Here is a 12,998-nt window from a genome sequence, read left to right as displayed (position 1 = left end):
CATGCAACAACTCACCAAACACAGCCTCAGTCGCTTTCATCAGTGCAAAAGTCCACATGCACCTCTGAGCCACGTTGACTTTTCACCGCACGCAAGACAGAGAGCCATGACCGCCAACTCACAGAGCCCCGCCTGCCAACTGTAACAGAGCCCCACCCATGGGTTACACATGAAAGAGCCACGAACGCCCACTCTAACCCTACTCCTACTTCATGGGGAACGCATGACAAGGCCCCACCCGACAACTCTCACCCTTCAGAGGCTTCTAAGATCGCTCTCGAGGCAATTATATGGCGACATCGACTTCTCAATTGTCACTCTGGAACAACTCAGTACGCGAGCTATATTAAGTGTCAACAACGAAGACTCACTACACCTTAATGAACAGGTGCGGAAACTTATCCCTAACGACGAAGTAACCTTCACCAGCGTTGACTCCATCGTCACAGACGATCCTGCAGATCAACTTGCATTCCCCGAAGAATTTCTTAATAGTCTTACTCCCACTGGCATGCCTCGGTGTTCACTTATCAATAAATAATTATATACGGCGTATGCTACGCTGCGGGTTGGCTAGTGTGTGTGTGTGTATATATATGATATGAATTGCCCTAATTGTACCTTCAGCTCCTTTCCTCTGTGTCCTTATGTGTCTGAACCATTCTTGACTGATGTTCCCTCTGTCGAGTGTATTCCTGCAACGCCTATTACTCAGACCTTGTCATTTTGAGGTACCTTGCACTTCTCCTGTCCGCTTTTATACTTCCCATCAATGAAGGGGACTCTCAGTGTACCTCCTACACCAGTGTACTTCAGTGTCACCAAAGCCAAACTGACCAATCAGATTGCTCTAAGCGGCTGGGAACATACACAGTCCTTAGCGTTACAGTATATTATACTAGCTGTGTGTGGTCTTTAGGACAAAAAACACAACAGGAAGACTCCCTAGCAGTTTTACAATATTTGTAAACTTGGAGAGTTGTCAGCTAACTCTTAAAAAATTCCCATGGCAGAGGGAACCGTATTGCTGGCATAGGAGTACTATTAATATTTGTCTCAAGAAAATACCTCCAGATAGACAATGTGTTAAGTGAAAACTTTAAGCCTTGCCTTCCATTGCTGAGATATTTCACTTGAATGCTGTTGAGCCATGTCATTTGCTTAATTTCGATGCTGTGTCCCTTCATCTGTGTCATTAGCACGACATTGTTGTTGCACAGCGGTGTTTGCTGCTGTGAGGTCTTTCACAGTGAGAAGTGAGGTGCATGCAAGTACCAAAAATTTTTTGAAGTGCAATGCATCCGCCATCTAGTGGCTGAGCGTGAGCAGAGCGGACTGCTCCATACACACACAGGTCTTTCATTTATATATGTCTAATAATTGCAATGGTGCTGGACAAGTTACATCAACCAGGGATGAATCAGCAAAAGAATGAGCTGGCATTATCTTATCTATAGCAGAAGCGCCTATAAAAACGGCAACTCCGCACAGTTGCGCATGCTTTTCCAACTAGTGCGGCAAAAGGCAAGCAGCCCTTGTAATATCAAGTAACCTCAAAGAGCCATTTAAAGAGCAGAGAATCTCGCCACTGCGGCGCTTGGCACCTATGCTATAATATAATAAAAGACTGCATCACACACGTGCGCTTGGGAGACCACCTCATGGCTCATGTAAAGGGGATTACACTCTGAACCAGGGGATGGCATTGTTACCTAATGCCTTTTCTCTTCCTCCCTCTGCAGCAGCAGTGGCTGACAACGGCAACACTAATGATGTGACTTCTGGCTCCCAATCACCTGAACCCCTTCTTCCTGTCATCCAAAGTGAAAACCAGCACCAATGCCATCTTGGAGTCAGCTGATTGACAATTCATATCTGAAATGAAAATGTATTGTTTTTCTTTGAATATTTCCATTCTGAAAATTATAAGGGGTTAACTATGGTGACCCAATTATTTATCTGTTTCTATGATTTACTCTTACAAATGGTGATGCTTTGGTAGGCTTTTACCCTTGTTGTTATTTTGCCCAATTTTTTAACTCCATTTTTTATGTACTGTATGAATTCAATTTCTTGTACTGCAACTACTTTTGTAATTTACCAACCAATGTTTGCCATTTATACTCCCTTTCTTGACACTTAACTTTATAAAGTTGTATACTGATGCAATTATCTGTGTTTGGGGTTTATAATACACTCAGATTGTTAAGTGTCTATTGTTGCAAACTGCTATAATTTGAACATCTCCACTAAGATGTGGTTCATCACCCTTAAAAAAAAAAAAAAAAAGTCTTTAAAGATTTAAGAGAATGTGAAACTCTTCATATCTGTGAATAAATATCAGTTTATATTAAATTAATTTCCATGTTTAAGATTCGTCTAAAATATTATATTCAAATATTTAAGTACAGCAATATACAACTCTTATTTAATTTGTGACACTTTTAAGCCATTTAGGTAGACTAATCTTCCTATCTTTGCTTACTCCTTGATGGTCAATAATTTCCATATTTTACAGTAACATAGTTTCTTTACAAATACAAACAAAAACAAAGAACAATAAACAAGCATTGTTTGGAATCTTTACTCTAGGCCGTGGAAAACATTGTGGCACAGTAGTTATTGCTGTTGCCTCACTGTTCCATAGACACAGCTTTGATTCACAGGCAGGTGATGCATGATTTCCCCATGTCCATGTTTGACAGGTACTCCTGTTTCTTGCCATATTCCAAAGGTATGTGTTGGGTTAATTGGAGATTCTTCATTGGCTCAAATAGTTTATCTTGTGATGCTTACAAATTCCATCCAAACTTCCTGCCTTGCATCTGAGGTTGCCAGAATAGGGTATGGGTCTCAATGCTCCAATGCATGAGAAAGTGGAATTTTAGTAAGCATGAATGTACAGGTCAGTAAACTTTCATTAAAAAACAAAAAGTGTTGCTGGAAAAGTAACCACTTGCACATTTAAACTAGAAACCAAATATCAGTGAAATTCTACATGTAGCAATCAATCTTGATTGGACTATTGTCCAAATGCTCAACAAATGTTCATTTTGATAGGAAGCATATATTCAGATCAATTTGATGCAACAGCATTTGATTATTCTCAGTAGACACCGTTGACATTTTATCAAATCATATGCAAATACATCTGAAACAACCAACAGCTTCCCTATTTTTGTTCCTTGACAAAATGCCTGTATATATCCACACAGAGACAGCATTTCTTTCAATTTACCCAATCATAAACATAGGATAATCATTATACAAAGAAGCGGGATTTATTTAGACTAGAATGATGATAGTTAAAGGGGACCATTGTTATACAAATTCTCCACCCACCACCTGCACATACATCTATTTCCATTTTTAGCTTGCATTTCCTGTTAGACAGTTTGCAGTTTGTATAAGCAAGCACTTGGAGTCAAAAGCCTCAACAGAGCATACAACATAAACCACAACAATTTTCCTTTACCTCCACTGAATGGAAGGTTGATATGACCCAAGGAGTAATGGCCGATTCTAGGGTGAAAGCTGTATAAAATACACGTTGCCCATAAATGGTGCACACAGACTAGTAGGGAGTCAAATACTGTAGTAACTTTTACATTTCTGCATTCCAAGTAGTACCCTTAGATGCAAAAATAAAATAAGCGGTGAGGTGCTTTTTTTCCTGTTATGCACCAAAAATCTGAAATACTTTGCCAATAGAAATAGGCCAGGCTAATACTATGGATCATTTTAAAAAAATCACCTAAAAGCCCACTTTTTTAAATTTGGCTTTTTCGTACCTACATTTTAGATTTACTCCTAATAAACTTCATCTTCATAGAATTATTATATTCTTCAACGAATTTGCAATCAATATTAATCTCTACATTTTTCAGATTTCTTTTGTTTTTAATGTGGTGGCTACCACCACCACCTGTTCAAAGTACTGTGCAGCCATCTGTGATGTTTGAGTGAACATGGACAGCCCAACTTTCCCCATGACCCACCATGTTGAATCATCTAAGACAAAACCAAAAAAAAAAAAATAAGGAACTACTTAAGAACATTTATGTTACATTGAATGCCTAGTGGAGACTGGTAGGTCTTTTGGCCTAGGAATACCTGCAGATTTTGATTTTTATCTCCAGGTTATCAAGAGGGTTTTTTTTTCCCTGTCCATCCTGGCCATCTGACCTGATCATCACTTCTTTAGAGACTTAAAAAATACAGTTCTATATATTAATTCTTTATTTCTCAATTAGTTATATATCAAAATAAAAAAAATCTATTTTGTATGTATTATTTATTTTTATGTTACTTGATCATCACTAATGTTATCTAATTTTAATTGGTTTTTCTTTACTTATAACTATTTGACATTTTGTAAAGCACTTTGAGCTTCATCCCAAGTATGAAAAAAGTGCTACAAAAATAAATGTTGTTATTAATATTTTTGATAAGTAAATAGTGTGGGTTCAATTTAAGTTGAGTGCTCTTTTGAGTAGTACTTACTAGGTCAATGTAAATATTTCATTAACTAATAAATCCTCCGTTTTACATTTCTCTCAAGATGCAAACTCTTGCAGTAAATGAACATACTGAACATATTTTCACAATAACCTTTAGCTAGCTCAAGATTGAAGTTGATCAAATTATGCAGTAGTACAAATACAACTTCTCTGATTTTGCCGATATGGGGCGTACATAGAGTAATAAGTCTTGATATAAATGATCCACTTCAAAATATATTGAAGTACTATTACAGGACTAGAGACAGTTAACAGCTTTCCTGCTCCTGAAGCTTGGCAGGTCACTTTTTGATGAAACAATAACCCAAGTAACAGCATTTTAGATACAAATTCACAGAATTGTTGGCTCATAAAAAAGCCAGCTGCAAAGGCAGCTAATGATAAACTGAAGTACAGCAATTCTCTTCTCTGAGGACCTTCTGTACAAACAGAATTTAGAGAAAATGTTTAAAAATGCCAATGCTGGAGTCCTGACATGTACCCAAATATTATGTCTACATACAGTAACTTTCTCTATGGCTGCAGCATATTTGGTATAGTCTGTCAGATTCAGCCCTGAAATCAAATATTCCAAAATGCCTAGGTAAATTGTTTACTCTATGAATACTATATAAACACTGCATACATATACACACCCTGCTATTACAGTGACACTCTAAGAAACACATGATTTTCTGCTTCAGCATTATCACTGCCAAAATTTATCACCACCTTTATGATGTACTTGGCCAATGACTTTTGTCTGTAGGCATTCATTTACTAATTTGTTTGCACTTTTATGCATTGATAACTTGCAACTAAAAGTAGAAATTAATTTGGAATTCTTTCTGCAATAGCTTAATGATGCAGTGCTAAAGTGCTTCTACCCCACAACCAGAATTTTATGTTAATTTTCTGAACCAGCCACAGTCTCTGTGGGTTCCCTGGGTTCTCTGGTTTCCTGCTACATTATGAACACATGCAGATTAAGCCGACTGGAAATTCAAAACAGACCTAGTTGGACAGAGGGTGTGTGCATCAATATGGTTTACAATGGACTGCTGCACGTTTTAGAGAAAGGTACAGACCTCCTAAACTGAAAAATATGGGTCCTGATGGTGCATAGATTTAGTATGAATGGTAACAGGTACAACATAAAAGAATAATTTCTGTTTAACAAGAAGGCTAGACATTCTTCACAGTGGTGCCCATTATGGCTTTGACACATAAATGCCTAACTAGGAAACTTTTCCTCTATTTTCAAAACTGACATTGGAAAATAAATTACTTTTTTCAGTTAAACAATGAGAAACAGTTTTTCTGCCTCAGCTTAATATTTTAGTGGAACATTTGCTTCAATGTGCTGTGTATAATTATTTATTTTCATCTCTCAAAACATTGTTTTTTTGCTTTATGATATTTCAATAGATTTCTTTACTACTAGGAGATAGTAATCATTAGGGAAAAATGCCTGTTTAGAAGATAAAGAGATGTCTTTTCTCAGCTGCACAATTAGTGGTTTATTATAATCTGTCTGAAAATGAAACAAGCACAATCAAGTGAATCACTAACGAATCTTACTTATGAAGTACCTTCTGTTATTGACAGAGTTGCATTGTTTAATCTTACCTTCAAGGCATTGTAACAAGAACTATACATTTTTCAAAAAAAGGAGAAGCAGCAGCATTTGTAACAGTTTACTTATTCAACAATAGTGCAGTATTTGAGTGAAAAAGGCAGTCACTTGACAACAAACAAGTAAGCACACAGATGCACTATATAAAAGACCCCAAAAGAGAAACTAAATACTCATTGGCTCTTGGTTTCTGCACCATCGCACAGTGCAATGACAGTCCCACTTCCCTTTTCTCTATCATCAAAAGACTGCATGCCACTTCAACCTGGCTGACATATTCACCGCCATACCTGCCCAACCGTCTAAAAGAAAGGCTTCTCATTCCTACTCTAGCCCATTTCTAGCTTTTTATTTCACCCGGTCACAGTGGCCCCCTGTTTTCCTCTCATATTTCCTCACAAATCATATTGTGCTGATTTACATGACAGACAGCTCTCTGTGGTGGTGTCCGTCTCCCTTGCCAGATCAAACTGTCACACAGTCATAACCACGCAGCCAGATGAGATGCTGCAATATTCTGGATATTGGAGTGGTTTGCTTTAAAAAGACAAGTCTGACACCCGTACTGTAACTTGATTTTTACTGATTTGAGTATTTTGCTGCTATTTGATTATTATCTTTATTCACCTTATAGCTCCCCAAAAAGTTTACTGAGGCTCCCAGTGGGCTGTGGCCCCCTGGTTGAGAACTTCTGCATTAGAAGATTATGCCCACAAGGTGTATCACACTTTAACAGATTTACATTCACAACTTCCCAAACCTGGCTATTGGTCTGTCACCCACCACATAATTTGGAGTCAAACATACTGAACATGGCCAGAACTAAGGACAGTTATCTTGTGTTAGGTATCTAGCATCAGACCCTTTGCCAAATCTTACCAAATCTTTGTCTTGTATAACTAATTCACACATTGAATTAGTACTAGTGTTGCTTGCTTGTGACAGAAGCACATGTACAGATTTTCTGAATGGGTATACTGGATTTTAAACCCAGGTTTTCCACAGGACAATAATTTAATTAAAGTGCAGTTAGGGTCTTATTTTAAAAATAGTTTAAACATATTTTACCCAGTCACTCCCTAACAGTACCAGCTCTTCTTATCTGAACTCAGTCTTGCAAAACACTTCACACAACTCCAAAACATGCAATTTAGAGGCTTATCAAAATACTCCCATTCCACTTTTAGGCAAGGATGATCATTATTTTAAAATTAGCATGTTTAGTAAGCTGCAACATAATTGAAGGCACACCTCAGTTTGCAACTTGTGTAATTCACAAACCCATGTCCTACTGCAAAGTAAACGAATACCAAATTGTTTTAAGGCCTGCTGGATGGTTCAGGTGGGACACCTACCTTCCACACAAAATTTAAATGTTGACCCTGTTTTTCCAAGTCTTTGGAACCAGGGTTCTTTCTCAAGTGCCAAGACAGTTGTCAGAAGGATTACCTCTGTGTGTTTTAAGTGAGGTTGCAAACACTACTGTGCTCTGTAATCTACTTGCCATCTTGTCTAGGGATGGGTTCAGCCTTAATTCTGTCACTGCCCAGACTAGCTACAGCTCCTTGCAACCCAGTATTAAAAATGCAAGTTCAGGAAAGGAGATGAAACAGGCTAATGGACAAGGGGACACTTCTTTGACTACAGCACAATACAATACCTACAATAACAACAATATCCACATTGTCAATATCAATAAAAAATCTCTTCTTTCTAATGCATCACAATATTGGCTTTTGCCAATTGACATTTTCAATGCAGAACTAACCAATTTCTTTTCATTTGTCCTTACATGCCACTGAATTAATGGTGTTTGCTTATTGATCTTTGTGTCTTAATGCCCAAACCAAGTCCTCAAGTCATCCATGTCTATCTGTCATTACCAGGTTTATCAAAGTATGCTGAAAGCTGATTGCAAACACCAATGCAGCCAGTTTAGTATCATTTTTACTAGGACAACCATTTTTATCTTCCTCCGTGCAAAGTTTGCTATACTGATCTCAAACATTTACAAAAGACATAAACAAATCTTACCATTCTTCCTTGTGCTTGACAAAAACCAAACAGGTCTTGTTCACTGCTTTTGCCTATCTTTAAAAATCTTAACAGTATCTTCTTATTGATCACCCTGGCCCCATTACAAGTATAAAATCACTCGTTCTACTCCTGAACATTCCTTTGCATTATTATGCAGACCAGTGTTTCTCGAGAGCTAGGGCTGTGGAGTTGGTACACAAAACCTTAGACTCCAACTCCTCAATTTATGGTACCACCGACTCAAGACTCCTCAATTTATGGTACCACCCACTCCAACTCCTCTATTTGTAATTAGATTAAGATACTTGCTATGTTAATTGAAAGCACACAACATACAAGGCACTTTATCACTGCCAGTGTGAACTATCAGGCTACGTTTTAGAGCCCTACTATGTTAAAGTTCGGGTTTAATGGCTGTAGCAATGTTGTTGTGGCTTATAAACACTGAAAAACAGAAGACTAAACTAACAAAATTTTAAAAAGCTATATTTTTATCAGACGTGTAGAAAAAATAGTTTAAAGCAAAAAAATTTGTGAAATTGGAAATTTTAACAAATTGTATTACAATTTACATTTAGTCGAATTGGTACATTTTTACTGACTCCGACACCAGTAACCCAATAATTGCTTTCGAGAACGAAAACAGTCCTAACTGACACAAAAATCTCAAGAGTGAAGCAAGTTTCTTCTAGGAAACTACTCCTATCCTCACCAGGATTTAGGACAGCTTGTGAGTTGTTTTAACTTGATAGGAGCTGCCAGAAGATGGCATTCAAGCAGAAATTAGCACTCACATTCTGAGAAAGGTGGAATATTTTGGAAATTCTGGGCAAGAGTGAACTCATAAAAAGATCTGATCTGACAGAAGCAGGATCATATTTGTAACAAATCTTGTATGTTACATGATCACTCCATCTTTACAAAGAAGCAATACACTGTGAGCCAGAATTAAATTGTTAGGAACATTATGTGTAAAATACAAATTTGCAATAGTGATTAATTTGTGAATGTCACAACCAACCATTTCTTGAATTTTGTACCAAACTTTGAACACCCTTGTAGCATGCAAGATAATACCCAGATTCATACACCAATCTACATGAGGTAATGTTAAAGCAAGCTGCATTCATGCAAATTGGCACACACAAAGATTATTGCCTCAAGTTCGGATAAGCACGCATACATGAATTTCAAGTGAAATCAAAGCATTAATACTCGGGCAGTCATGGATACAAACTGCTTTGTAGTAGCCATCATGTTATCCTGAAGATAACTTGGGCAGGATGGGTGATAGACAGCGAAATGTCACACAGGTATGCCGAGAGCTCTGTGTTCCATAAACCCTTTGAACATGCACATTACAGGTTACAAGCCCAATAAGGTTCAAGAATGCGGACAAAGACTCACGGGACACTGGATAAATACTGCCTCAGAGAAGATAAGGATGGATCACAGAGAGGCACAGCATGCCACAGTGGAAGATGATTGGAATGCAACTTACAGTATAGCTATAGCCACTTTCAGTATAACTGTTACTTTATGAGGCATTTTCTATGGTCATAACATTTGGACAGCGATTCCCCTGAAAGGACAGCTGCAGATCATTCTTTATTAAATTAATGTGCCCGTTATTGGGCTTAATGCTGCATAGTGACAATTATGTGCAGTTTGGCACAGTATCCTTTGTGCTCTTTTAATACGATTATCTTTGCAGTGAAGTCTTAGCGCCAAGTATCAGAAAACTAGGAAGTGTCATCATTTTCAAGGAAACTATAAAAAGTCACTGTGAGCAGCACTCATGGAGTGCAGCAAAATTGAGACATCATTCATTATCAAATGTGAACTCTTCTAGCTGGGAGTAAGTGTGGGATGCTTCATAAATACTGCTCATGTCATACTCTGAGGTTGAACAAATTCCTATCCTGGGCAGACTTTTAGTGCAATTCCGAGATGCATGATAAATACGGATACAGGTCTCCCTTCCTTTGTTGGACTGTTGACATTGGGCTTCTTCGGTGATTTTTAATTTGTTAAACTGGCCACATTATATATTTCTCTCACCCTCATTATTTGGTAACTTGCTAATCCAAACTAGATAATAACACATCCAATCTCTGGCTTTCCATTGCTTATAAATGAGAACATGATAAACTGAATACACTGCAAATCATGGCAAAGATTTTGCCACCATTAACTCCTTCTACACCTAACAACAATAAATTGCGCAAACCAACTATTGCCATTAGAACTTACCACTTGCACCAGATGGGCACGGGACACCTATGTACCAGGCCAGACCTGAACACTCGCGACTTTACATTTTCACTGCACCTCCATGTATGCGGCGTTACCGACTGGGTCTCCAAATTCATCAGCCTCATATGTGTCATGTATCATGTAGTTTTATCCGTAATAATTCCTAGTATTCCGGTCTAAGCAGCCTCTCAGATTTACCATGTGCACCTGCTTCTATTTCCCCCCCACTCTAACTCTTAAGCCCACATTTTTTACAAGCTCAGTTGCTGACCGATTCCATGCCAGAAGTGCAATGAATATGCTAGGGGCTCTGAAACCTGCACAATGCACAAGGCTCGGGACGCCCTCTACACGCACCTGAAGTGGGAGCGGACGGCTGCTGTTGTGGATTAATAGGGGTTTGCAGTCCCGGAAGCCCCTGGTTCTGCAGGCCGTCGCCGCTTCCTCCTCGTCATCCGTTTGCTCGTCGGCGCCCTGCAAACCGGGTTCATCTCCTCCGCCGGGATAGTCATAGTGCGGGGGCTGCCTGCTGTCCCCGGGGCTTACGCTGGCCACAGCCGAGAGGTTGCCCGCCAGCTCCTTCCAAATCCGGACCCTGGGTGCGTCTCCAGTTCCATCGCCGTCTCCGTCGCGGCAACGCAGCACCAGCAGAAAGCGCACCGTTTCGCCCAGGTAGAGGTGGCTACGGCGCGGCAGCGAGCGGTAGCGGGCTGGGTCCGAGAGGTCAGAAATAGGCACCGCCGGGAAGTACATGTAGTACTCACACTGGGACTCCATCGCTGCAGCTTCCCTTCCCAGTGTGTGTAGCCGAGACGAGAAGCTACGGAGCAGGCAGGGCGTAGAGCTGAGCGTCGGGCGAGTCGCGACAAGACAAGCGCCAGTCGGTCTGCGCGCTCATGTGCGCGTTCACCTTCAGCACGGCAGCTTGGCCCTCAGATATGGATGCACTAACGGGTTTGCCTTGCCATAAACATTGCTCAGTCCCATATTCTTACACACATATAAGCTTAAATCCTTGGGAAACACTTTTTCTCATTTGATTGCATATGGACGAAGCGAAAACATCAGACATGAGCAATCCATCACTGATTCTCGCGTGCGAACTGACTGCTGTCTATGCTACAGTGAAATCGGCGGCTGTATGTTTATTGCCATGGTAAGACTGTAGCGATCCTTTCAGTTCTGGATAAACCGGTCAGTAAATATGCGACTTACTTAGCTTTCAAACGTGTGTGTGTGACAGTTCAGCTGGCGAGTATAAATTTACATGGAATGAAGGTGTGCGTAATTGTTCCCAGTGGTGAGCCCACTCGCGATCCCACACTTGGATGACGCGGATTCAAAAGTGTATGAAAGACTTTACTAATGAATAAACCGTATATGTCAATGGAATAAACGAGCATGCCTGCTTGATTACCGGCCAAAGTCCATATTCATTAGGGTTAAGTAGATTCACGGTGCTAAGTAGGCAGGGCCGGGTTAAGACTCTATATACACACACACACACACACACGGAGACAAATCTAATACAATACATTATACACGAAAATGTGACAAAACCGTATTAAAAGCACGCAGCCACCCAAAGGAGACGTCTGAGACATGTATCGATTTTCTTAAATTCCAAATGAAGGTTCATGGGAGTGAGTTGATGTTAGCATGTATAAACTGTCACAGTTGTTAACGATTAGTTTCGTTGTTCTTTCGAAGACATACAAAACTTTGATTTTTTTAATGCTATGTATTTTTTGATGCTTGCACCCACTGTTTCTTTGGAAACATTTTACAGGTTTTAACCAGAAAAAGCACACAGCCTAATCAAACAATCGAAGAGCCACGAGAGACCGCAACTGCACACTCGAAATGAAGACACGCGAGATTTGCAACTCTTCGTACAACCCAAACCGAAATTGATATTTGTGTTCGATGTTCAGCCTTCAGGAGTCGTTGTATAATTCAGTCCTAATTTAGTATCCACTTTCGTAAATACAGTGGTGTGAAAAACTATTTGCCCCCTTCCTGATTTCTTATTCTTTTGCATGTTTGTCACACAAAATGTTTCCGATCATCAAATACATTTAACCATTAGTCAAATATAATACAAGTAAACACAAAATGCAGTTTTTAAATGATGGTTTTTATTATTTACGGAGAAAAAAATCCAAACCTACATGGCTCTGTGTGAAAAAGTAATTGCCCCTTTTTAAAAAATAACCTAACTGTGGTGTATCACACCTGAGTTCAATTTCCGTAGCCACCCCCAGGCCTGATTACTGCCACAGCTGTTTCAATCAAGAAATCACTTAAATAGGAGCTGCCTGACACAGAGAAGTAGACCAAAAGCACCTCAAAAGCTAGACATTATGCCAAGATCCAAAGAAATTCAGGAACAAATGAGAACAGAAGTAATTGAGATCTATCAGTCTGGTAAAGGTTATAAAGCTTTGGGAATCCAGCGAACAACAGTGAGAGCCATTATCCACAAATGGCAAAAACGTGGAACAGTGGTGAACCTTCCCAGGAGTGGCCGGCCGACCAAAATTACCCCAAGAGCGCAGAGACGACTCATC

General features: G+C 39.5%; 1 protein-coding gene across 1 annotated transcript in view; it reads right to left on the bottom strand.

The window, feature by feature from the left end:
* Positions 1–11,956, bottom strand: part of trappc14 (trafficking protein particle complex subunit 14) — a 72,272-nt gene extending 60,316 nt beyond the window's left edge. Inside the window, exon 1 of the mRNA XM_039747232.1 lies at positions 10,786–11,956. Coding sequence (XP_039603166.1) covers positions 10,786–11,205 — 420 coding nt within the window. The 5' untranslated portion in view covers positions 11,206–11,956. The remainder of the gene's footprint in view (positions 1–10,785) is intronic.
* Between the last annotated feature and the right edge of the window lie 1,042 nt (positions 11,957–12,998).

The sequence above is a fragment of the Polypterus senegalus genome, chromosome 3, assembly GCF_016835505.1.
Source record: "Polypterus senegalus isolate Bchr_013 chromosome 3, ASM1683550v1, whole genome shotgun sequence".
Lineage (NCBI taxonomy): Eukaryota > Metazoa > Chordata > Cladistia > Polypteriformes > Polypteridae > Polypterus > Polypterus senegalus.
The sequence above is the reverse complement of the archived record's forward strand: the minus strand, read 5'-3'. Positions and strand labels throughout refer to the sequence as shown.